At 38.0% G+C, this 24,898-nt stretch overlaps 1 protein-coding gene and 2 long non-coding RNA genes across 16 annotated transcripts in view; 1 reads left to right on the forward strand and 2 right to left on the reverse strand.

The window, feature by feature from the left end:
• Positions 1–586, reverse strand: part of LOC147836287 (uncharacterized) — a 59,355-nt gene extending 58,769 nt beyond the window's left edge. For all 6 annotated transcript variants that reach the window (XR_015493382.1, XR_015493387.1, XR_015493385.1 and 3 more), the window contains exons 1-2: positions 511–586; positions 167–224 (exon numbers count right to left, since the gene is read on the reverse strand). This is a non-coding gene — a long non-coding RNA (uncharacterized LOC147836287). The remainder of the gene's footprint in view (positions 1–166; positions 225–510) is intronic.
• A 748-nt stretch (positions 587–1,334) lies between these two features.
• LOC137490188 (uncharacterized) lies at positions 1,335–6,461 on the forward strand. Its single transcript, XM_087256870.1, has 10 exons — positions 1,335–1,776; positions 2,413–2,763; positions 3,084–3,776; positions 3,990–4,202; positions 4,325–4,419; positions 4,541–4,591; positions 4,699–5,074; positions 5,205–5,372; positions 5,537–5,652; positions 5,753–6,461. The coding sequence occupies exons 1-9, from the start codon at positions 1,728–1,730 to the stop codon at positions 5,650–5,652; spliced, it is 2,112 nt and encodes a 703-aa protein (XP_087112996.1). The 5' UTR covers positions 1,335–1,727; the 3' UTR covers positions 5,753–6,461.
• A 721-nt stretch (positions 6,462–7,182) lies between these two features.
• LOC137490189 (uncharacterized) lies at positions 7,183–23,817 on the reverse strand. 9 transcript variants are annotated; one of them, XR_015493396.1, is made up of 5 exons: positions 23,472–23,817; positions 16,997–17,098; positions 13,411–13,481; positions 11,721–12,084; positions 7,183–7,761 (listed from the first exon to the last, which is right to left on the reverse strand). It is a non-coding gene; the product is annotated as an uncharacterized LOC137490189 (long non-coding RNA). The 9 variants fall into 9 exon arrangements; XR_015493390.1 differs by having other exon boundaries at positions 11,721–12,149; XR_015493393.1 differs by having other exon boundaries at positions 11,721–12,157.
• Between the last annotated feature and the right edge of the window lie 1,081 nt (positions 23,818–24,898).

Here is a 24,898-nt window from a genome sequence, read left to right on the forward strand (position 1 = left end):
CTGGCTATTTGAAAGATATTATGCTAACCAGTTAGCATTTTGGGCAGATCACCTACAGCACCTTTAAACAACTAATTGATTGCTCAAGCTAACTGATGCATTATAATTTTATTATTATAATGAAGGTCATAATGACTGTTAGGCGAAAGCCAGAGCTTATACTTACCTTAACGTTACTTTATTCCTGTGGTCACTTCACCTCTAACGTAACGTTACCGCAGTCACTGTAAGTTAATGAAATACAAAACGCAGTTAACAGAAATATACTTTTATTCAGTCCAAAACTATCTAAAACCTCATAATTAACGTTAGCACTAATGTTACAAGCGCCGTCAGTTATTTAACGTTATTGGTTTAAAAATGGCGCACTCAAACAGTCTGTTACGTGATTAACAACTAACGTTAAAGTTAATTAGTTGATTATTTGAAAATACACGCACTATACAGAAATATAACGTTATATAACAATCATTTAATTGACACCTAAATTATTGAATTTTAACACTTAACCTTCCTGATGAATCCGTTGGATGAGACCACGACGAATGAATGCGTGCGTTGCCGAGAAGATGCCTGGTGGTGAAAGAGTTGTTTGCGATCGAGTCGGCTCCATTATATGAATCGACTCTCTTAAATAAACTGAAAGAGTCGAATCCCCCTGAAACTGATTCCTTTTTGCATAATAATGTAAGACACAACAATGACTGATTGCTATTTCGTTATACTGCTCGGCCACACGCATTTTATTCACCCATACACTATGCATGTTGATGATGAGTGTGAGCTTATGGACACGTGTGAATAATTCCCGAGCAACCGATTCAATCTCAAACGAGTCAGTGCTGAACAGAATCAGTGCAAATGTGATTAACATACAGTATCGCATTTTTTTTATTACAACCAAAAATGTAACAAATATCTGACTTTAAGAATAGTTCGTTTGGAGTATTTTGGGTTTTTATTTTAGTTTGTAATCTATTTCGCACCTACCCAAAATATTCAAATATTTTTGCGTCACGAAATTAAGTTTTAAGTTTTTTCAGGCGAAAATAAAGCTTAAAATCTTACTCGAGGGGAGCCAGACAGATCTACGCCGCAAGCAGATTTAATGTTCTTTGTGCGTCCAGTAGGCTGTACAGTGTTAATTATTCCTTTAGAACATAATTCAAACCAAACTAAACCCAACATGATGAAGAGGTATGTGACGGTTTAGCAAACGGTTATTTTATATAAGTATCCACATAAAAACGTGTTTAATTAAAAAAGCTAGGTCTAATGTTTACATTTTAATTATCGATTGTATTGCCATTGGTGTTGATTTACTGTTGTTTAAATGTCCATGAGGAAAACTACTTAACCATTAAGCAATTATGTTTTTTAATCAAAGTTATTTTAAATTGTATTTCTAAAAAGACATTTTGTCCAATCTTCCTCGGAAATTGTGCTACTTTTTATGTATTTATGTAAATGTACACATTCTACTTTTTTATCCATGTATAAAATCGTACATATTTTTTGTTTGTGTTTAAAAAGCGCAATGGCGCTCAGCATTATTTGAAATTCGTTCCAAAAATTCCACGGATTCCACGTCATCGCCATCGTCAAGCTAGCAGCACTTCAGTACATCAGAAGACGCGCACTTGAACAGTCATTTTTACGGCTAGTTCAGCAAGAGTCCAACAAAAGCGAAGAGAAAACAGTTTACAGTGTTTTACTGCGTTTTACTTATGTCGATATTGTGTTCTACTGCATCAGCAATGGCTAACAGCTCAACAGGTAAATGAATCCAGCATCTCAGGTTCTCATTAGTGTTCAAAGTTTGACACTGACTGTCCAATCAATCACAATAGCTAACGTTACACTTATAAGATCAATATCAACATCGATTATTGAACATCGTCGATATGTTGTTTTATTTCAGTGAAATGCGATAACGTAAAATCTGATGAACATGTATATTGAGCATATAAAATGTCTGCTTTATAGTATGCAAGAAAAACTGAAATATGTTCTTAGTAAAATAATTAAAACTGCAGTCTTTAACATTTCATGGAAAATCACACAGTATCAATTTAGCAAGTAGCCAGCTCTTATAGTTAATTATGTATCTCCTTACCACAACCAGAATTACAATACATTTGCAAACTCGTCAAAGAACACTTGAATAATTAGACTTAACAATTTGTTTCTATGAAATTTTAATGACATCACAATTGAAGAAAATTAAATCAGCTAATACTATAGTTATATAGATTAAATACTTGTATATAGTCATACAGTTCTAATGTTGGTAACATTGTGTTGTGACATTGTTTATTGTAAAATACTTTATTATTTAGTTCAATTCAAAGAAAGTAAATGTAATAACTTAAAAAATTTGTCTGTTTTTTTGTTTTTGCTTTGTTTTTTCAGAAACACAACCAAACACTATGAAGAACTGCCTTTGTGCATTCTTCAGGAATATATGGCTGGCTGTACAAAACTCCAATCGGTGCAGACGTCGAGGCAGTAAAGTGTCTCCTTTTCAGCCTCCGTCTGACACAGAACCAGGGGCTCCACAGCCAGGCCCATCAACAGATGATCCTCAGCCTGCTCTGTCCAGCTTTGAGTCTCTGGCTGTAGACAGTCGGACTGATCCTCAGTCTTGTCTGTCCAGCTTTGAGCCTCAGGCTGTAGACGAACAGACTGATCTCCAGCTTAGTCCATCCAGCAACAAGCCTGCAAACTTTGAAGGAAATCCATCCATTGGAGAACCAGCTGAAGGTGAAGCTTCTGTCATTATTATACTGCTTTGTGTCAAGTAACAAATAATGTGTACAAATAACTGTACAAATATTTTTTTGAATCATGTTTATCCGGATCTGTGTGTCTAAACAAAATTGATTGCACATCAATAATTCTATCACACACACACACACACACACACACACACACACACACACACACACACACACACACACACACACACACACACACACACTTATTGTTGTGATATGTTTATTGTAAAATATTTTATTAGTTTAATTTTTAACAAAGTGAATCTACTGTAGTAACTAGAAATCTTTTTTTGTCATTGTTTCCAGAAACTCAACCAAAAAGAAAGAAGAACAGCCTTTATGCATTCTTCAAAAGGAAATGGCTGTCTGTACAAAAAGGAAATCAGCGTCGACGTCGAAGCAATGAAGTGTCTCCTTTTCAGCCTCCGTCTGACACAGAACCAGTGGGTCAACAGCCAGGCCCATCTTACCTCAAGTCAACAGCTGTAGAAGATCAGACTGATCTTCAGCCTGCTCTGTCCAGCCTTGAGTCTCGGGCTGTAGACGATCAAACTGATCCTCAACTTGGTCTGTCTGGCCTTGAGACTCTGGCTGTAGACGATCAGACTGATTCTCAACTTGGTCTGTCTGGCCTTGAGACTCTGGCTGTAGACGATCAGACTGATTCTCAACTTGGTCTGTCTGGCCTTGAGACTCTGGCTGTAGACGATCAAACTGATCCTCAACTTGGTCTGTCTGGCCTTGAGACTCTGGCTGTAGACGAACAGACTGATATTCAGTCTGCTCTGTCCAGCTTTGAGCCTCTGGCTGTAGACGATCGAACTGACCTTCAGTCTGGTCTGTCCGGCCTTGAGCCTCTGGCTGTAGACGATCGAACTGATCTTCAGCTTGATCTGTCCAGCCTTGAGCCTCTGGCTTTAGATGATCAGACTGATCCTCAGCCTGGTCCATCCAGCAACAAACCAGCAAACTGTAAAGCAAATCATGAGCCAGCTGAAGGTGAGTCTAGTGTAATTTTATTTCTGTCCTATTTATCACACTTGTGTCAAGTGACTCTGTCAGGTCTGTGTAGTTATTTATGTTTTACATAATTTATGTTAGTTGAAAAATCATAATATTGGTTTGTTTTTGGTAGATAGCTTCAGAGATAGTATATGACTTCTAATATCTGGTGGCGTTTTGTAATTTTTTGTGTTTGTTTGTGGTTTCTAGAGAAAGATTCATCTTCTCTTGAGCTAAATCCACCTGCTCTTGAGTCAAATCCATCAACCCGTCCACAAGATTCACTCTACCCTGAGCCAAGTCCACCTTCTCCTGAGTCAGATAAACCCGTTTCCCAGGCAGGAGGTCAGCAGGATCTGAATGATCAAACAGAGACTCCAGAAAACTGGTTAAGAACCTTCTCTTTGCCGGGTCCATCTACTCGTAAGTGTTTACATTTTTCTTTATCCATTGACTATAACTAACTTTTCCAGAGACTGCTGTGCATAAATAATATTAATCAAAGTAGTATAATTTTTCACAATTCTTCTTGTGCTTGTTTGCAGTTTCCTTTTCTGAAGTTTACGAAGTGGGAGATGAGCTTGGAGAAGGAGGCTTCGGTGTTGTGTTTGAAGGGATCAATAAATTGAGCCAACAACAGGTAGAAACACTGTTTTTGTTCTCACCAAACCATAAATAAATATATTTAAGCCTTCATTGTTAACAAATTTCCACACTTCAAAAGATTTGATTATTTATTTAATTTTATTATTCTTTTGCAGGTTGCCATCAAGTTCGTGACGAAGACAATGTTGGACCGGTATATCACAGTTGTAAGTTTACAGTGCACATAATGCATATATTTAAATGCAGATAGTCTTAAATATAAGTGAATTTTGGCATTGAAAGATACCTAACCTTTTGTTAAATTTTTCTCCAGCCTGGGGTTTCCAAACCACTGCCTATAGAGGTGGCCCTAAACCTGCAGCTGAATCAAGCTCCATTAAGCCCCTACATTGTGCACATGATCGACTGGTTTGATGAGGAACATCAGTACATCCTCATCATGGAGTATCCGCAACCCTGCGAGAACTTTCTCAAGTTTATCACTCGCAAAATCAAACTGAGTGAATCTCTGGCACGAGGCCTGTTGTACCAAGTGGTGCTCGGAGCCAAGCACTGTCTTGACAGAGGTGTCTTCCATCAAGACTTTAAGTTAAACAACTTTCTGATCAACAAAGACACACAACAAGTCAAGCTGATAGACTTTGGCTGTGGGGATTTCATCAAAGGTGTCAATCAGGAAGGATTTACTGGTGAGTTTTAATGTTACCTTTGCTATAATGAGATGTCTTGATGTGATGAGTAAAAGCTGACATTTGGATTGGTAAATCCAAAATGGAAATGTTTGCTCAACCTAAATTTGTCTTGCTTTTTACCAAACAGGAGGATGCTGCCCACCAGAGGATGCTGTGGCCTTGAATGTAGCAGAGCCAGAAACGGTGTGGTCTCTGGCCTTTGTGCTGTACAGAGCGGTCTGCAGTGGTCATCCCTTTGGAACATTTGCAGATACAAAATATGGCCATCCAATATTTGAATCTGGCATATCCAGAGGTGAGCTACCAAAAACACAATTGCAGTAATACTGTTAAACACTGTCTCAGCGCAGTCATTTTCATAATACATGCTACATATTTCAGTTTTCAAACATGACACTGTATGTCACATGGAGATAACGATTATGCATAACTAACCAGCACTCTTCTGAACATTTGCAGAGTTCCAGGATTTGATCACACGGTGCCTGATACAAGATCCAGCCAAGAGATCCACTATAGAAGAGATGTTACAGCACGAGTGGTTTCATCAGGGACAACAGCACCTCAGAAATTAGGTATCTTTGGAGATAAAGCAGATGATGATACAAAATACTTTTTTTTCCAAGTGCAAACATGGTATCATCACATTTTTCTTTACATTTATTTATTCTGCAGGTTCTCCAGATCAGGTGGAAAAACCAGCAGAAAGAAGAAAAAGTCCAAAAAACAGAAGAAAAAACAGCAGAAAGAAGAAAAAGTCCAAAAAACAGAAGAAAAAACAGCAGAAAGAAGAAAAAGTCCAAAAAACAGAAGAAAAAACAGCAGAAAGAAGAAAAAGATCAAAAAACAGAAGAAAAAACAGCAGAAAGAAAAAGATCAAAAAACAGAAGAAAAACCAGCAGAAAGAAGAAAAAGTCCAAAAAACAAGAAAAAACAGCAGAAAGAAGAAAAAGTCCAAAAAGCAGAAGAAAAACCAGCAGAAAGAAGAAAAAGTCCAAAAAACAAGAAAAAACAGCAGAAAGAAGAAAAAGTCCAAAAAACAGAAGAAAAAACAGCATAAAGAAGAAAAAGATAAAAAAAACAAAAGAAAAAACAGCAAAAAGAAGAAAAAGTCCAAAAAACAGAAGAAAAAACAGCAGAAAGAAGAAAAAGTCCAAAAAACAGAAGAAAAACCAGCAGAAAGAAGAAAAAGTCCAAAAAACAGAAGAAAACCCAGCAGAAAGAAGAAAAAGTGCATTTAAGGAGCAAAGATAGTTAGATAATCCCTGCAAAATGCAAATTGCAAATTATGTTGATTATATTGCTTCCATGGTTCAATGAGAATGTCAAGCTACGAGAATACTTTTGTGTGCACAAAAAAAAAAAATAAAGACTTTGTTCAACAGTTTCTTCTCCTCTTTGTTATTAGTTGTCATCACTAACATTTCATGTTTTGTCTGGTCAACTTCAATTCATTGTAAATATACATCCTTCCTTGTCATTCATACTTGTCATTCTGGGCTTGGTTGCATCTGGGATGGACCATCATGTGCTGGGTTCAAAATCATTATTTCAGGTATTTTTGGGAGAAATGGATGCCGTGTGCTCTGGACCAAAGAAGAAAAGGGGAAGCGTATTCATTCTTTTTGAGGGAAGCGTATTGCATATTTCAACAAGACAATGCAAAATCATATTCTGCACACATTACAAAATCCTGGCTGTCTGCAGTCCTGACCTGTCTCCAATAGAGAATGTGTGGCACATTTTAAAGCACAAAAAGCAACAACGAAGACCCTGTACTGTTGCCAACCTTAAGACTTGTTTGCAGGAAGAATGGGACAAAATTACACCTAACAGACTTCAGTGACACTTTGTGTCGTCAGTTCCTAAAGGTCTTTTAAGTGTTGTGAAAAGGAAAGGCAACATTACAAAGTGGTAAATGCTTTACTGTTCTGACTTTTTAAAAATGTTTTGGGAGAAGAACAAAATTTGAATACGTGTTTATTATTATTTTTTTATCACATGGAACACTTTAATTAATGTCTTTTGTATTGCCTACAATAAGATAAAACTCAAAGTAAAATTATTAAAAAAATATTTTAAAATTTTAATTATTAAAAAAAAAGTCAGTGACAAATAACTCATCTTTATTTCAATAGCGCTTTTACAATGTAGATTGTGTCAACGCAGCTTAACATCATAGTAAATTGAAACGATGTCAGTTCAGTTTTAAGAGTTTAAGTTAAGTTTAGTTCAGTTCAGTTCAGTGTGGTTTAATTTTCGTAGCTAAGAGTTCAAACACTGATAAGCAAGTCCATACATGCGCAGCTACACAAATCCCGAATCATGCAAGCCAGTGGCGACAGCAGCGTGGAACAAACTTCACCACTCGACGAAAGTGAAGGGGGAAAAAAAAAAAAACTCGAGAGAAACCAGTCTCAGTAGGGCAAGACCATCTCTCCTCTGGCCAAACTTCTTTTCCAGAGCTGCAGTCTATGTGCCGGAGGCTGGAGAAAGCTGGACATCCATCGTGGAGAAGCGGCAGGAGGAGAGGTCACCACCTGGTGTACAGACTGGCCCTTCAGGATCAATGTGAAGACTCGCCTGTCACTGGGTACTTACAGAAATCAGTCTCATGCTCACCACTTCTCCATGACCACCACAGCAGCTGCTCAGGACAAGGCCTGGTCCAGGATTATAAAAACCTCGGGAATAATAAAAACAGACTAACATAAGTGAAGATGCTTTACAAATTATAATGTCTTTTGGGAAGTGTTCCCAGCTTCGGTTGCCTTAACAATGCAGACTAACAATCCTTTAGAGGATTTCGACTTTGTAAACATTTGTGGGGTTTTTTATGTATTATATTTATGCTAATGTAAAGAGTTGTGTCTTTAATCTAGTTTTAAATTGACAGAGTTTGTCTGCTTCCCTAACTGTGCAAGGAAGGCTGTTCCGGAGTTTAGGTGCCAGATATGAGAAATATCTACCGCCTACAGTTGATTTTGATATTCTGGGAATAATCATTTGTCCAGAATTACCGTAGTGGACGTGAGGGTATAAAGATGGACGCAATAGCATAATGACTGTATCTAGTAACATAGCTAGCAACATGGAGCAATGAAGTCGTGTTTAGGAAATAATAAACAACTTCTTTTCATTAATTATAGTTAGCCTATATATAAATTGAATGTACCTATATTTAAAAGAAGACTAAAAAGAGAAAGAAAAAGGAGGGGGAAATATTCATTTACACTAGTAAAATAGCAGATTTTTCAGTCTATTAAAAAAAGAAATTATTTTAAAATATACAGCAGCAGTACTTGTTTTGTCCAGCAGAGAGCGTATTAACATATTTTTCAAAACCAGTGTCTAACTGTCCAAGTGGAATCCTTTTCATTGTTTACCAAATTCTTTTTTGCATCATGTCTTTTCCTGAGGTTGCACCGTTGACTATATATTATGTAATGTAATGACTATTTATTATATTACTTACTTGAATTAAGTATCTATCTGACTCTTTTGTAATACTACTTTAGTTTTCTGCTGCATCTCTAACCATTGTGAAAAATTACTTGTGCAGAAATATTTGCATAATGAACATTTCAGAATGTTCTACAATAACACTAGTATGGACTGGATTACTTCAAGCTTTACCACCATTGTGTAGGACACAAGCGCAAAGCTGGGTCTAATGTTCAATATTTATTTTGCAGATCTACTTATTTTATGTCATTATTAAAATGTGAGTGCAATTAATAAAGGGCAATTCTGGAATGTGGAATTTGTTTGGTAAATGGAATGATGTGTGAGTACTCAATTAGCCTTAACTTAAATCACATGTGGGAATAAATAAATAATTAGGGAAATTATATATTTTTTTAAAATGCACACTTTTTATGTAAAATAATTTCAGAGAAAGTTGATTTTACACAAAAAATGATCTGATCACCTAGTCATGACAGCATATGTTTTTAGTTCATTGTAACGTATTAAACTAAGTAATTATGTTCTAACGTAACTTTATGAGTTATGCAAGACTGTTTAAGTCAGTTTAACAACATATAACTTTAATGGACTTTAATTTGATTCAGCTTAAAAAATTAAGGCAACCAGGATTTTTTTACAGTGTAACTAATGAAATTAAAAATGTACTTTTTATAATTAGACAAAGTTGTCAAATAACTTTGGCTGCAGTTTGCTCAGAACAATAGTGAAAACGGGGTAAAGGGACTGTCCATCCAAAAACTCTAATTCTATTATCTATTACACACCCTCCAGACATGTATGTGTTAATTTATTCAACATTATATTTAGCCTTTCCCCCTTGTCTGATAACATGATAACATGTTTGGGAGTACAATTTTATAAAAACAAAATAAATCATTGCTGTGTTTTCCTTTTGAAAGTGAAAGCTGATGCAAGAAAAATTGAGTTATTAAGTTTTAATATTATTTAAAAATATTTTATTGTGGTATTTATGTAGTTTTAAGGATGTTTTAACCACAAAAGTGCTCAGCATAAATGAGCACCCCTCACAGATCTCTCTTTTAAATTAATAATTTCTATAGGATGATTTACAATAACTTATTTATTATTCATATAACTTATGATAATGATCTCCAAATAAGTACATCTAAATTAATATGTTGGAAACAAAATAGTAGATAAAATTTTAATAAACAGAAAAAATCAAGAGAAAGATATATATTTTACAATAACTCATATAGCATTTTGAATTTAAATGTATGATCTTTCTATTACTAAAGGTACTTAGGAATAAACTTCCTACTATTCCTTATTTTAATGGATATAACTGTGTAATAAAAGTCTTTTGTTTATAATATTTACTATATTCACTGAGAAATAGATGAAAATGTTCATTTTCAAAAGGGGGTTTACTTATAAATATACATATATACACACAAGGCTGCACAGTAGCGCAGAGCGTAGTAGCAGGTTTGCCTCACAGCAAAAAGGTCGCTGGTTCAACCCTCGGCTGGGTCAGTTGGCGTTTCTATGTGGAGTTTGCATGTTCCCCCTGTGTTCCTGTAGGTTTCCTCCAGATGCTCCAGTTTTTCCCACAAGTCATGTGGTGTAGGTGAATTAGGTAGGCTAAATTGTCTGTGGTGTGTGTGTGTGTGTGTGTGTGAGTGTGTGTGTGTGTGTGTGTGTGTGTGTGTGTGTGTGTGTGTGTGTGTGTGTGTGTGTGTGTGTGTGTGTGTGTGTGTGTGTGTGTGTGTATGAATATTTCCTAGCGATGGGTTGCAGTTGATAGGGCATCCATTGCATAAAACATATACTGGATACGTAAACACAGGAAAAACATGCAAACTCCACAAAGAAACAGCAAATAACCCAGCCAGGTGCAAACCAGCAACCTTCTTGCTGTGGGGCCACAGCAATACCCTTAGCGCTACCCTTAATTATGTTTTGTGCACTCTTTATTAGTACTTATACTAATACAAAGCTGTTAGGTTTTCTTAACGCATAGAATTTAAACAAAATAGCACAGGTTCTTTCCTCCACAAGGCATCATATGGAAGCTCTCAGCATCACAGAGCTCACTGGCCTGTATAATCTTCAGTCAATCAGGGTCTGCCAGAAGGGCTGCAGTGCGACATCTTCACCCAGACTGTTCAGTGTTCTGTACTTACAAAACTCGGCCAAGCAGCTCTGACCCACTTCCCTCTTTCCTCTTTCCTTCCTCCTGCACACTCCTTTCCCACGGGAGCAGACACCTATTTTAAATGTCTTAGTTCTCAGTAATGCGTTTGCAACATCATCGACTCCCTCCCCTTTCCTCTGCTTGTGTGTTTTTATTTTTTGTGCCATTCTATCTTTATTCTGCTCTTGGACTCTGATCTCTCAGCAGATCCCCTCCTCCTTCTCAGCAGGTTTATAGGGCATGACAAACACAGTCACCTCAATGTGCTCTTTGTAGCTTCAGCTCACATCTAATTGAATTAATCAGGAGTATTTATGTGTGTGTTTCTCTCTCTCTCTTTCTCTCTCTCTCTCTCTCTCTCTCTCTCTCTCTCTCTCTCTCTCTCTCTCTTTCTCTCTCTCTACCATGTGTTCCTCTACATTGTGGAGACTAAATGTCCCCACAAGTATAGCAATACCAGTAAATTGTGACCTAGATGGGGCATTTTCTTTGGTCCCTATGAGGAAAACACAATGTAAAAATGCAGATTGTTTGATGTGAGAGTTGGGTTGTGGATTGAATATGCAGTTTTTACAGTATAAATATCATTACATCTATGGGGCGTCCCAATAAGCTTAGCTGGATGTGTGTATATCTTGTATTCCTTATGATAAGAGGACCAAATGTCCCCACAAGTATAGCAATATTAGTAGATTTTGATCTTTCGGATACAATATTTTGGTTATAAATGGTTTGTTCTGAAATTGTAAAAATACAGATTGGTTGCTGTGACGGTTGGGGTAAGGAAATAGTTGTATACGTTTGTATATAAAAATCATTACATCTATTCAATTCATGTTTATTTCTATAGTGCTTTTACAATGTAGATTGTGTCAAAGCAGCTTAACATAGAAGTTCTAGTAAATAGAAACTGAGTCAGTCCAGTTCTTGGAGTTTAAGTTCAGTTTAGTGTAGTTCAGTGTGGTTTAATTTACACTGCTGAAAGTCCAAACTCACCAAATTCATCGATGCGCAGATCCACAAGTCCCAAACCAAGCAAGCCAGTGGCAACAGTGATGTGGAATAAAATTTCCCCAATTGATGAAAGGTGAAGGGAAAAGAGTCGAGAGAAGCCAGGCTCAGTTGGGCCATTTCTCCTCTGACCAAACTTCTTGTGCAGAGCTCCAGTCTAGGTGCCGGAGGCTGGAGACCGCTGAATGTCCAACGTAGAGAAGCTCCAGTTGTGAGTAGGTCACCGACGAGTGTTCAGGCCGGCCCACAGGATCAATGTGAAGACTCGTTTGTCACTGGGTCTTTAAGGGAATCAGTCTCATGCCCTCCGCTTCTCCATGACCACCACAGCATCAGCTCAGGATACGACCTGTTCCAGGATTATGGATACCATGGCATCATCTCTTCACAGGACTCGGATCACATCAATAATCTCTAGAGATCTCGGAATGAGTATACCAATGTGGAAATATATAGAGAATAAAGAAAATAATTAGCACAGCAGCTGTTTATGGTGTATTTAAACACAAGATCCAAAAATGAAGTGCTATAAATGAAAATTGTACTTTTATAAACAGACATAGAAACAAACAGGTAAAGCATATGAGTATTCCTAACAAAATGTCGGGTGCAATAAGACAGGAGGAGTGTGTCCTACAGGTGGTTTGTCAAGCCCACTCGTCTGCATGGAGCACACTCGTGCAGCACACCATTATGTAATGCATTGTGTGTATGCTTTACTAAAAAGATCTTTAATCCAGTTTTGAACTGAGAGAGTGTGTCTGAACCTCAGACATTATCAGGAAGGCTATTCCAGAGTTTAGGAACCATGAATCAAAGGCTCGACCTCTTTTAGTAGACTTTGCTATTATGGGTACTACTAGAAGCCCTGAGTTTTGAGACACAGTCACTGTCTTTCTCCTCTCTGTGTGTGTGTTTGTTTTGCCTCTGTGAAAATCAGCGCGTGCCCAAACCGACACTCCCATTTTTATGCAAATTTTTACAGACCTTCCCTCTTTTGTTCCTCCTAAGCAGAGCTGGACATGCCCACTTTCCTGACTTTTCCAAAGTAGATGTGTGAAAAAACCCTGCTAAAACAGGGGGGCTTCATGGCTTTTGGATTGTAGCGAGACAGAAGGTTGGTTTGATAAACAGGAGCTAAATTATTTAAAGCTTTATAGGTAAGAATCAATATTTAATAATCAATATGAAACTTAACAGCAAGCCAATGTAAGGAGGATAAAATTGAGATGAAATGATCACATTTTCTAGACCTGGTAAGAACATCAATGGGAAGTCCACATATAGACAGCTGTGTGTGTGAGTGTGTGTGTCTGGTATTCCTTATGATATGAGTACCAAATGTAGCAATGCCTATGGTGGCAGAGAGAGAGCTTAACGTGCTGCAATTTAAGAAAACATTTTCAATTACAAAAAAACGAAGCAAATTAAGAAAAGGTTTGACAGCACACATGCTGCAAATTGTCACAACACAAACACATTTTTCAAAAACGTGCTGCATTTAGTCAACGCAAACAAGTAATAAAACGTGCTGCATTTTTTCACAACACAATGGAAATGTTTCAAGGAGACCTGAAAACATGATTGACCCGGCTATTTAGGTTATAGTTATTTAGGCCAATGAATACTAAAGACACAAGAATCAAGATATTAAAATAAACAAACAAAAACTCACCTTTTAAAGATCACCTACAACTTCATTGAGCAATAGTCACGACACAGCGGCGTCTGTCACGTTTTTGGGTCCTGTTTTTTGGGGGATAGAATATACAGTTTACACCATATCATTTATGTATTTAGGATTCCTTATAAAGATAGCTAGACAAGTGTTTTTGTGTGTGTAAGGACACAAATTTGTATAATTACATGTTTATGAGGTATTACAAGCTGAGGTGGTTTATGTGGACATGTCCTTTGTCCTCATATTTTCAAACTGTTACACAATCTTAACATTTCTGTAAATGTTTAGAGCTAGGGTTAAGGTATGGCGATATAATAAGTGGATTTTAAAGTAGCCAATGTAAAAAAACAAGTGTGTTTATGGTTGTGGTTTATGTTTATGGTGTTTTAACCCAAAGAACAAAAAGAGCCTTTAAGCTGGTTGATGTGGAGTTTTCTTCTTGACTGGCTTATTTAAATGTGAGATGTTGATATGCACGTGCCCATGTCTTATATTTGCGCACCTAATTACTGAATAAAAGATGAGCCTTTTCCTGCAGTGCTCTTCATACTGTTTTTAATTAAATGCCTCGTTTGACTGTGCGTTATTCTCATAGGTCATTTCCCCTACACGGCCTCCCTTCAGGAGCGCTAATAATTAAACATTATTCAGATTGGATTAGTCAGATGCATCTTTTGTGTCTTAGTGAGACCTGAACGCAGATCTTTCTCGCCCTGTGGCCGTTGCTCTAAAATAAAGTACAGCAACTCCCTCATTTCAAGGAGCCTTTTAACCATTGTTTTGCAATTACTATTTATTTCCCTGTCCCTGTAGCTCCAGGGATTTGTGATGCAGCTCTGTCTCTGTCCCGGAGCAAGCGGTGACCTCTGAGGTTTTGTTTGCAGTGATGCAGCCCGACTCTTTATAAGTTTAGCAACCCTAGGTTTGGCCTAGGGGTTGAAGGGTGAGACAGAGCCATTAAGAAGTTGTCCCTGATTTAATGGAGATTGTTAAAGTGAGCTTTTTTAAAGGCCAGATGACAGGAGATATCCGGGAAATTGACCCACAGGATAGCCTCGCTTAAGCTGTCACATTTGATAGCGGGCAGAACAAACGCACTGTTAGCACACTGATGAGATACTGTGCTGCTTTGCACTGAGATTTTACACAAAAAAAATAGTATAATAGAAAGAAGTAATACTAAAAATAATAATATTCTATTTAATGTATAATTTTTATTTATTTCAGACAGATTTTAAGTTCTCTCTAATAATCAGTTTATTATAATATAATATAATATAATATAATATAATATAATATAATATAATATAATATAATATAATATAATATAATATTCATTTTTTCCAATATACGCTCACTGGCCACTTTATTAGGTACACCTGTCCAACTGCTTGTTAACGCAAATTTCTAACCACCCAATCACATGGCTGCAACTCTATGCGTTTAGGCATGTAGACATGGTCAAGACGATCTGCTGCCATTCAAACTGAGCATCAGGAAAGAAAGGTGATTTAAGTGACTTTGAACAAGGCATAGTTGTTGGTGCCAGACGGGTTGGTCTGAGTATTTCAGAAACTGCTGATCTAATGGAATTTTCACGCATAACCATCTCTAGGGTTTACAGAGAAAGGTCTAAAAAAAAAAAAAAAAGGAGAAAATATCCAGTAAGACCTCAGTTCTGTGGGCGCAAATGCCTTGTTGATGCCAGAGGTCAGAGGAGAATGGCCAGACTAGTTCGAGCTGAGCATCAGTAACTCAAATAACCACTCGTTACAACAGAGGTAGAAGAGCATCTCTGAGGGCACAACACATCCAACCTTGAGGCGAATGGGCTACAGCAGCGGCTAAGAACAGGAAGCTGAGGTTACTATTCGCACAGGATTACCAAATTTGGAAAATCTGGTCTGTTGCAGCATTCGGATGGTAGGGTCAGAAATTGACCTCAACAACATAAAAACATGGATCCATCGTGCCTGCTTTCAACGGTTTAGGCTGGTGCTGGTGGTGTAATGGTGTGTAGGATATTTTCTTGGCACACTTTGGGCCCATTAGTACCAGCTGAGCATCGTGGCAACACCACAGCCTACTCGAGTATTGCTGCTGACCATGTCCATCCCTTTATGACCACAATGTACCCATCTTATGATGGCCAACAGGAAAACACACCATCTAATAAAGCGCGAACCATCTCAGACTGGTTTCTTGAACAATGAGTTCATTGTACTTAAATGGCCTCCACAGTCACCAGATCAAATAGAGCACATTTGGGATGTGGTGGAACAGGAGATTTGCATCATGGATGTGCAGCCGACAAATCTGCTGCAACTGCGTAATACTATCATGTCAATATAGACCAAAATCTCTGAGGAATAATCCCAGTACCTTGTTGAATCTATGCTACAAAGGATTAAGATAGTTCAAAGACAAAAGGGGTCCAACCCGGTACTAGGAAGATGTACCTAATAAAGCTTATTAGGATAAATGCTGATGGAAAATAATACAAGTAAATACAAAAAAATGGGTTAAATGAACAACTATTATCCCAATGCAAAATACATTATATCCCAAAATAATACATTTAAAACTTGTCATATTCTGATTCAACATTTTGGTCTGCCTATAGTAATGCTTTATAATGAGTTTGACAGATAATGCATACACTACCTGCTCAGAATTCCTTACGATTTGATATCACATGACATTTTATACCACCAAACACTAGTCAATGTCAGATCCACAAGTAAATATAGGAAATCACAACATGTCTGAACGCACAATACGTCGAACTTGAGGCGAATGGGCTATACCAGCAGACCAGACTACTACACCGGGTGCCACTCCTGTCAGCTAAAAACAGAAAACCGAGCCTACAGTTTGCGCAGACTCACCAAAATTGGACAATAGAAGATTGAAAAAAAATTGTCTGGTCTGATGAGTCTCGATTTCTGCTGTGACATCCGGATAGTAGGGTCAGAATTTGACCTCAACAACATAAAGGTGTAAATCCAGCCTGCCTTGTATCAACGGTTCAGGCTACTGGTGGTGGTGTGGCACACTTTGGGCCCATTAGTACCAATTGAGCATTTTGTCAGCATATCCTAAACCAATAGAGCATCTTTGGGATGTGGTGAAACAGGAAATTTGCATCATGGATATGCAGCCAACAAATCTTGAATCTATGAAACAGTACCTTGTTGAATCTATACCACAAAGTATGAAGGCAAAAGGGGGTCCAACCCGGTACTAGTAAGGCGTACCTATTAAAGTGGCCGGTCAGTGTAGGCCCACAGATCTGATAAATGCTGCCAGTATGAAAGCATAACACAAGCTGTTGGAATAAATCTCTGAAGTGTCACTTTGTACTAAATAATAGAGGTAAATTAATTATTTCCATCTTCATTCTTTCATCTGTGGGTCCAGATATGTAGCAGGTTAGTGAATTTGCATTATAATGTCTATCATGCTTGAATCAATGTACTGTAAACAGTTGTTTAAAAAAACCTAACCACCAGTTTAGTTTGTATAATAATTTTTTTTTGTTACATTAAAAGGTAATTGCATGTGCAAGTGGTTACTTTACCTTTTTTTGGCAGTATTATCCTCATATACTTCAAATAAAGGCAGCAAACTGTAACCTTCAGGACTCTCAGTAGGGAGGAGAGAAACCACAGTCACATCCTTCCTGGAACAATTATGAAAAAGAGAGAGAGAGTATGAACAATTAGCCAGCTGGGTATTATAAAACAAAGCAAGTAATGCTATGCTAATTAGCTCAACATCATGTAATCTTTTTTTAGTATTTGCTAATGATTCGTTAATTAGTCTGACTTTTTAATGCTGCAAATCAAGAGTGATTAATTTGAACATATTACAGTATTTAAGAAACTTCATCACAGAGCTGCAGAGCGTGGATGTAATTCAGCTTAACCTGTTTTACGTATTGTTTACACAATGCAGTAAATGAACTATAAGCACTTCCAAAAAACAAAACAAAAAAAAACATAATACAATTCCTTTGAATAGTTCAAAATTTTCTGCTTTTTATGTTTATAATGTTCTGAAAACAAAGTTGTAACTAGTAGGTAGTTTAGATATTCCAACAATTGCTGCGTCCCAATTCGCATACTATCTGTGCTAAATAGTGTTCGAAAATAGAGCTAGATATTAAAGGGCACCTATGGTTTCAAGCTGTTTGGACAGACGTGTGTAGGTATAGTGCAGGGGGGCCAACCCTGTTCCTGGAGAGCCACCTTCCTGTGGTGTTTAGGTCCTAATTAATTGGTTCAGGTGTGTTTGATATGGGTAACAACTGAAATCTGCAGGAAGGTGGCTCTCCAGGAATAGGGTTGGCCACCCCTGGCATAGTGTATAGACCTTTTTCTTGGAACACAAATTTACCCATTATGCTTTGCGTGTATGCGCAAGGAGAATGCTAAGCACTTCCGGTCGGCAGCTGATGCGTGCATTTTCCCCTCGTTGTCAGACTGCATCTTCTGCCGTTTAAATGAAGCCTCGTCATCGCTAAAGTCAACAGATTGTCTTTCTTTCAAATATATAACCAGCCCAAACAAATGTAGTCCACCAAAATGTTTGACACACACAAGTAGCCTACTGTACTTTCCCACTAACACACTGATTTAATAAGTGTGACAAAGTGAAAATAAGGTGACATTTTGAAATGACAGAAAAACACAAACCGTGGTAAATACTACACACGAAATGAAACATAAACGGCTCACGATTAGAATAAACAGCAAATCAGCCAGCACAGTATCAATAAAGGACTTTTATTGGTCATTTTTGTAAATTGCATGACTTACATACCTGTTAATTTTCATGCCAGTAATCTGGTGTGCTCTATAATGCAGTGAACTATTGCGTGTGTGTTGAAGAGCTGCTGAGCTAACAGTTGACAGGTCGGGAACACACACACACTTTGTGGCCGCAGACACATGAACAAGGAGAACGTTTTTATCTCGCTCGAGAACCACATCTGACAGGCGTTAACACATACTCTTCAAAGTTGTGTTTCACAAAAACACTCCGTAATCCTTTAAAAACGCTATTGTAACCCATTTTCGGAGCGCAAATTACCAGTTGTAAACACTGTAAACGGAAGTTCTTAGCATTCTACCGGAAGACGCTGGTCACTATGACGCCCTCCATGCAGCAGCCAAGAAAAAGGTCTATAGACCGTCATATTGGGGTGATCTAAACACACCCAGTCCTTTTTTTTTTTAATTAACAACAAAACGGTGGACCAATTGAGGCAGTTTTTAGATCGACCGCAACTTGACGTAGGAGTGCAGTCCCCCCGACTACGTTCCCCATATTCAGCGTGTGAGTCAAAGCGATGTCGCTAAAGGAACACCCTTGCTATTTTTAGATGTAGGGCTCATTGGGCTCAACACAAGATCAATATTCTCCACATTATTGATTTAATCGGAATTATTGTTTGTAACTTCAGGTAGGTTTACAAACATGTGTACTTTCCATTGCGTCTACCTTAAACTTCCGCCGTTTTCATTTCTCGCAGTCACAGAAGCTTCCTGTGATCTTAACTAGGTGCAGCTGGAAAGTGCAAGCGAGTTGCCTCAGGTGCATGGCCCTCAAATAACTTGCCTGCAGGTCGCACATCAGAAGAGTCGCGAAATGCATTTTAGAATTCTAAACATAGGTTTTTATCAGGGTACACACAACGGCGCTTCGGACAGCCGCCGACTTGAAGCGCCATTGTGTATACTCTGATAGAAATATATGTTTAGAATTCTAAAATGCATGGTGCGACCCTGCGCTTCTGGTGTGCGACCTGCATGCAAGTTTACACAGGGTACACACAACGACGCTTCAAGTCGGCGGCTGTCTGCGGCGCCCAGCCACAATTCGAGACACTTCATATTTCTGCCGCGCCACAGAGCTCCATCAGAATAATTTTAATTTTAAATAACATGCGAATGTGTGTGTCTGGTGTAATATTTAATGCTTCGTGTTTATTCTCCACCAATAAACTATGTAGCAAATTAATAATAATGTAGATTAACTTTGCAAGCACTACATTAATAATCTGTAACAAATTACATTGTAGATTAGAGTGCTCGCATATCTACACCATTATTACTGTAATAAATTAGCTCAAGGTTATTCTTCCCGCGCCTTTTCCACCGTTATAATGTTGCGAGTTATGATTTAGATTACAGTGCTTGCGTATCTTCTGGACCATTATACATATAGCAGACTAGCTTAACGGGAGGAAGATTCATTTGAACAGGGCTTCAATTGAATCGACTCTTTAGATCCGAACAAACGAATCGTCCAGCGATGCTATCAAAATAAAACCCATTAAGTTTGAGCAGGGTAACAAGATCGAAATTTAAGACAATAGATTCATAAATATACACAGGCGCCTCTCTTTATACAAAATTAAACTTTGACTAATCTAACAGAAACTAACACCTAAAACAAACACACATTCACACAAGGAAAGTAAAGAAGGTAAAGTAAGAGGTTGAGAGGATGTAATGATGGGAGAACCTCAGAGTTTGTAAGAGCAAACGAAGCGAACCAAACATAATCAAATTCACCCTTCTATTTTCTTTAAAGGGTTGAATTTAGTTCACACTAGTTTAGATGTTGGAAGAAAGTGGATACTTGCGGTCTGTCCGTGATGTCAGAGGCTCCCGTTGTTGAGCACGTGGTTCGGCTGGTTGTTCCTTGTTCCTCGTGAGACTTGGAGTGGGGTGGAGTCGGTAGTTTCAAGTTTGAAGCGGCAAAGGGGCTAGTCGTGAGGACTATTGATTTGCAACACACTAAACCTAACTAGACTCTCGATAGAAAAATAACAAAATGAAGGGGATGTGAAATGTCCGAGCTGTGCGATTAACCCTTTCCATCTGGGTCTCCGCCTGCTTTCTTGGAGGTTTCTCTGCTTAGGTCTCGTTCTTAGGTTGTTGCAGATGAAGAGGTTTCAGAGAAGAGAGTTGAGAGAAGAGTTCTTTCTGAAGAAGTTGCAGCGAGTTTGAAGAGGTTGAAGAGCTTGAAAACGTTGCAGGGCATTTTAGAACCGAGCTTCAGAGCAGCGTGTTTCAAGAGCATGAGTAGTGAGGGTTTCAGAACAGAGAGGGGTTCAAGAGCTTCAGGGCAGAGAGTAGGCGTTGCTTTGGTCCCAAGCTTATATAGAGCAGGTTCGGATCCACCCTCCATGGAAAGTTGACCAATTAGAAACTAACTACCTTGGAACATTGGTTTATGGTGCTTTGTTCGAGGCAGAGGAATTTACATAGGCAAATTTTATGCAAATCAGGGCAGAAATGTTAAAGTCTCTTAAAATGTTAATATGTTGCACTCATATTAACATAAAATGTCAACGATCAATTAGTACAGCAAGTAAGCTTTACGAAAAGTCTAAACACGAACAGTATAAGAGCTTGTTTAGCTTCGGTACAGTTAAACATTATATACAGAAGTATTCAAATCAAAATGTTAATACAAGAGCAGGGGAAACGTTGCAAAACACATGATTACACATAAAGAGAGTAAAGTTTACATTAAAATATCACTCTTAAGCAAGGAGCTTAAAAAGTCCTAAACCGTTCTTTGTTCAGTGCTGCATGGCACATTCCTTTTGGGTCGTAAATACCTTGGAATCAGGTTTCGAGTCTTCCCTGGGCAAAAGTTGGCTTGGTTGTGGAATAAAAGCTAAATAATTGTGTGTCTGGTCAGCCATTTTTGTTTTGCCGTGTGGATCCTCTGAGCTGTGCATCCGGTGCCTCAGTCAAAGTTAATCCAGTGTGCCTGGTTATTAGTCTTGGTGTAAAAGCTCGGAACTTTTAACTAGCACACAGTTGGCTGTAAAACTATACAAAGACAACTGATTTTGTACTCTTTGCTAGGTCTGTGTCTGAGTCTTACATGTACGACTGAATGCTGATCCTCTCACTCATGTTGCTTCTTTCTGTCTGCCTGTCTGTTGCCAAACAGTGGGGGAGCTCTTGGCTCCCCCTTGTTATGTTGGGCGGGAAGTTGAAACTAATTTTCATGTAAAGCAACACACCCCTAAAACAGCGAGTTGTGTACACGCACCCAAAATAACACTTTTAACACATTGTAATAAAAATATCTGAACTGTGTTTTGAACTGAACCTAAACTAGCAAACTCAGAATAACCACAATAATAATATTTAATCTTAAAAAAGGGGTAAACTATGTGCCCTTTAAAGTTTGAGGACAAACTTCATGGTGGCTTGAAAAAGCTGAGTCTGAAAGTTTGAAGTGGTTTTAAACTGTAAATAACTGAAATAGTTTTTATGAAGTTTGAAACAGATAAGTACATATATGTTAGCATGTTTCTAGTAAAGACTGGCATGTTTCTTGGTAGGCAGTTGCTAGGGTGTTCTGAGTGCTTGCTAAGGTGTTGCTAGGCGGTTGCTAGGTTGTTGCTAAGGTGTTGCTAGGTGGTTGTTAGGGTGTTCTGAGTAATTGCTAAGTGGTTGCTAAGGCGTTGCTAGGTGGTTGCTAAGGTATTGCTAGGCGGTTGCTATGGTATTCTAGATCATTGTTAAGGTGTTGCTAGGTGGTTAGGGTGTTCTGGGTGGTTGCTAAGGCATTGCAAGGTTGTTGCTGAGATGTTGATAGGCGGTTTCTAAGGTGTTGCTAGGGGGTTGATAAAGTTTTCTGAGTGGTTGCTAGGCAGTTGCTAAAATAAATTAGCATGATTCTAGCATGAATTAGCATGTTGTTAGCATGATTATAACATGAATTAGCATGTTACTAGCATGTTTATAGCATAAATGAGTATGTTGTTAGCATGATTCTAGCATAAATTAGCATGTTGTTAGCATGATTCTAGCAAGAATTAGCATGTTGGTAGCATGATTCTAGCATGAATTAGCTTGTTACTAGCATGACTCTGGCATGAATTAACATGTTACTAATGGGTTTCTAGCATAAATTAGCATGTTGTTAGCATGACTTTAGCAATAAATTAGCATGTTATTAACATTATTTAAGCATGAATTAGCATGTTACTAGCTTGTTATTAGCATGATTCTAGCATAATTAACATGTTACTAGCATAATTCTAGCATGAATTAACATGTTACTAGCGTGTTTCTAGCATAAATTAGCATGTTGTTAACATAATTTTAGCAATGAATTAGCATGATTTGAGCATGAATTAGCTCGTTAATAGCATTTTTAGCATGAATTAGCATGTTACTAGCATGATTCCAGCATGAATTATCATGTTACTAGCATGATTCTAGTATGAATTAGCATGTTGTTAGCATGCATTAGCATGTTACTAGCATGAATTAATATGTTGCTAGCATGATTCTTGCATGAATTAGCATGTTACTAACATGAATTAGCATGTTGTTAGCATTATTCTAGCATGAGTTAGCATGTTGTTAGCATGATTCTAGCATGAATTAGCATGTTACTAGCATGATTCCAACATGAGTTAGCATTTTGTTGGCATGATTCTAGCATGAATTAGCATGCTGTTAGCATGTTTCTACTGAATTAGCATGTTTTTAGCATGATTCTAACATGTTAGCATGCTTCTAGTGTGTTACTATCATGATTCTAGCATGAATCAGCTTGTTTGTAGCTTGAAAGGCTTAGGGGGAGATTAAAAATAGTCGCAGAAGACGAAGAAGAAGTTTAAGTGAGATAACAGTAGGCTATGTTGGCTTTTCAAGCCATCATAAATAGTATGTCCCAAACCATAGTATGTTGAAAAGAGTATGCCAAAGGTACCTGGATGGTGTACGGTGTCCAGTAAAAATGCAAAGTGTATTAGAAGTGTCCATGCTCTAACCGCTACTACAGAACTACAAATGCGGGTGAAAAGTGTAAACAAACTACCAACATGGCGGACACGCGAGACCACCCATCAAGTAGAGAGGCTTCGGTAAACATATTTGAATGACTGTTAATTAATATCTAGCCAAGTGGAACATGTTTAAAACACATTTTCGTGTTATATTTCATCTGCAACAACGATGTGAACTTATGTCAAGATATGTTTCGCCATTAACGTCTGAATGCATAATTACCCAAAGACTTGAGGAGATTTCTCTGCATGAAAAACCCGCGAATGGCAGAACATCCCACTGCTGCTTCTCCAATAAGGTAGGAAATAAATATAGAAGAAATATGGATGATTTGTCGAGATGATTTACAGGGGACGTAACTAAGCAACCTAACTTAGCGATCTGTTAACCAAGAAGTAGTAACGCGTTATGTTCCAAAATAGGTCCGTCCCAATACGCATGCATACTTATGCGCTATTCTACGCCATTTTGCAGTATAAATAGTGTAAGTAGTGCGTTTACACTGAAAAAAATAATATTAAGAGCAATTCACGCACTCAACGACCGCTGTTTTGCTCACGTAGCGGATGAGGCGGAGCTATCAGGCGCACGTGTTTGATAACTTCATTTATTTTGGATTGTAAAGGTGAAATTCTCCTATGAGAGTGATTATAGCGCCACCCGATGGAGTATGCGGTAAAACTCACGGCAGGTATTATTTGGTACATTGTTCATTTATTTCAATAATTTGGTAAACCTCAAAAGTCATCTGGGAACGGGTTGAAATTCCGCTTAGTAAAAAAAAACATTAGTGTTACATTTGGGGTGACACTACATACATATACTAAGCTGTTGTGTGTGTAAGTGCATAAGTACATACTGCATGAGTGAATAGTGTATAGTGTGCCATTTGGGAAGCAGCTCAAACTCAAAAGAAATTACTTTTTCTTTACAAAAAAAGTGCATACTTTTAGGGTGTAGTATAAGTATGTGAACTGGGGCGCAGCAAAAGTTTCATGTAAAATGATGCATTTCCTTGGTGAATTTGAATGGCTGCCTAAGAGACAAAATTAAGGCAATGATTCATTTCATAATGTTATTGATGTTACCTTTTGCACCTTCTCAAATCATCTGACACCAAGTAGCAACATTTAAAATTCATTATGCAAACACTGAACTAGTTATCCACAAAACTAATTAACGGCGACGCAGTAGGTAGTGCTGTCGCCTCACAGCAAGAAGGTTGGCTCAGTTGGTGTTTCTGTGTGGAGTTTGCATGTTCTCCCTGCGTTCGCGTGGGTTTCCTCCGGGTGCTCCGGTTTCCCCCACAGTCCAAAGACATGCAGTACAGGTGAATTGGGTAGGCTAAATAGTCCGTAGTCATTCAAGTGTGTGAATGAGTGTGTGTGGATGTTTCCAAGATATGGGTTGCGGCTGGAAGGGCATCCGCTTCCTAAAAACGTGCTGGATAAGTTGGCGGTTCATTCCGCTGTGGCGACCCCAGATTAATAAAGGGACTAAGCTGACAAGAAAATGAATGAATGAAACTAATTAACAACATTTTTTTAAAAGTTATTTGTGTAACAGCAGTTGTTGTCAACAGAAGTGTGAATCAAAGTCTAGTCTATTAAAGACAGGTCAATGCAGGAACAAAACAGGAGCATAGGCGT

Source organism: Danio rerio, chromosome 6 (genome assembly GCF_052040795.2).
Source record: "Danio rerio strain M-AB ecotype USA chromosome 6, GRCz13ab, whole genome shotgun sequence".
Taxonomy (NCBI): domain Eukaryota; kingdom Metazoa; phylum Chordata; class Actinopteri; order Cypriniformes; family Danionidae; genus Danio; species Danio rerio.

What these genes read in the sequence shown, in the direction of transcription:
- LOC137490188 (XM_087256870.1), top strand. Translation starts at nt 1,728, where the DNA reads ATGTCGATATTGTGTTCTACTGCATCAGCAATGGCTAACAGCTCAACA. An exon ending in CAATCAGGAAGGATTTACTG is followed by an intron (nt 5,075 to 5,204) that starts GTGAGTTTTAAT and finishes TTTACCAAACAG; the next exon opens with GAGGATGCTGCCCACCAGAG. An exon ending in TGAATCTGGCATATCCAGAG is followed by an intron (nt 5,373 to 5,536) that starts GTGAGCTACCAA and finishes GAACATTTGCAG; the next exon opens with AGTTCCAGGATTTGATCACA.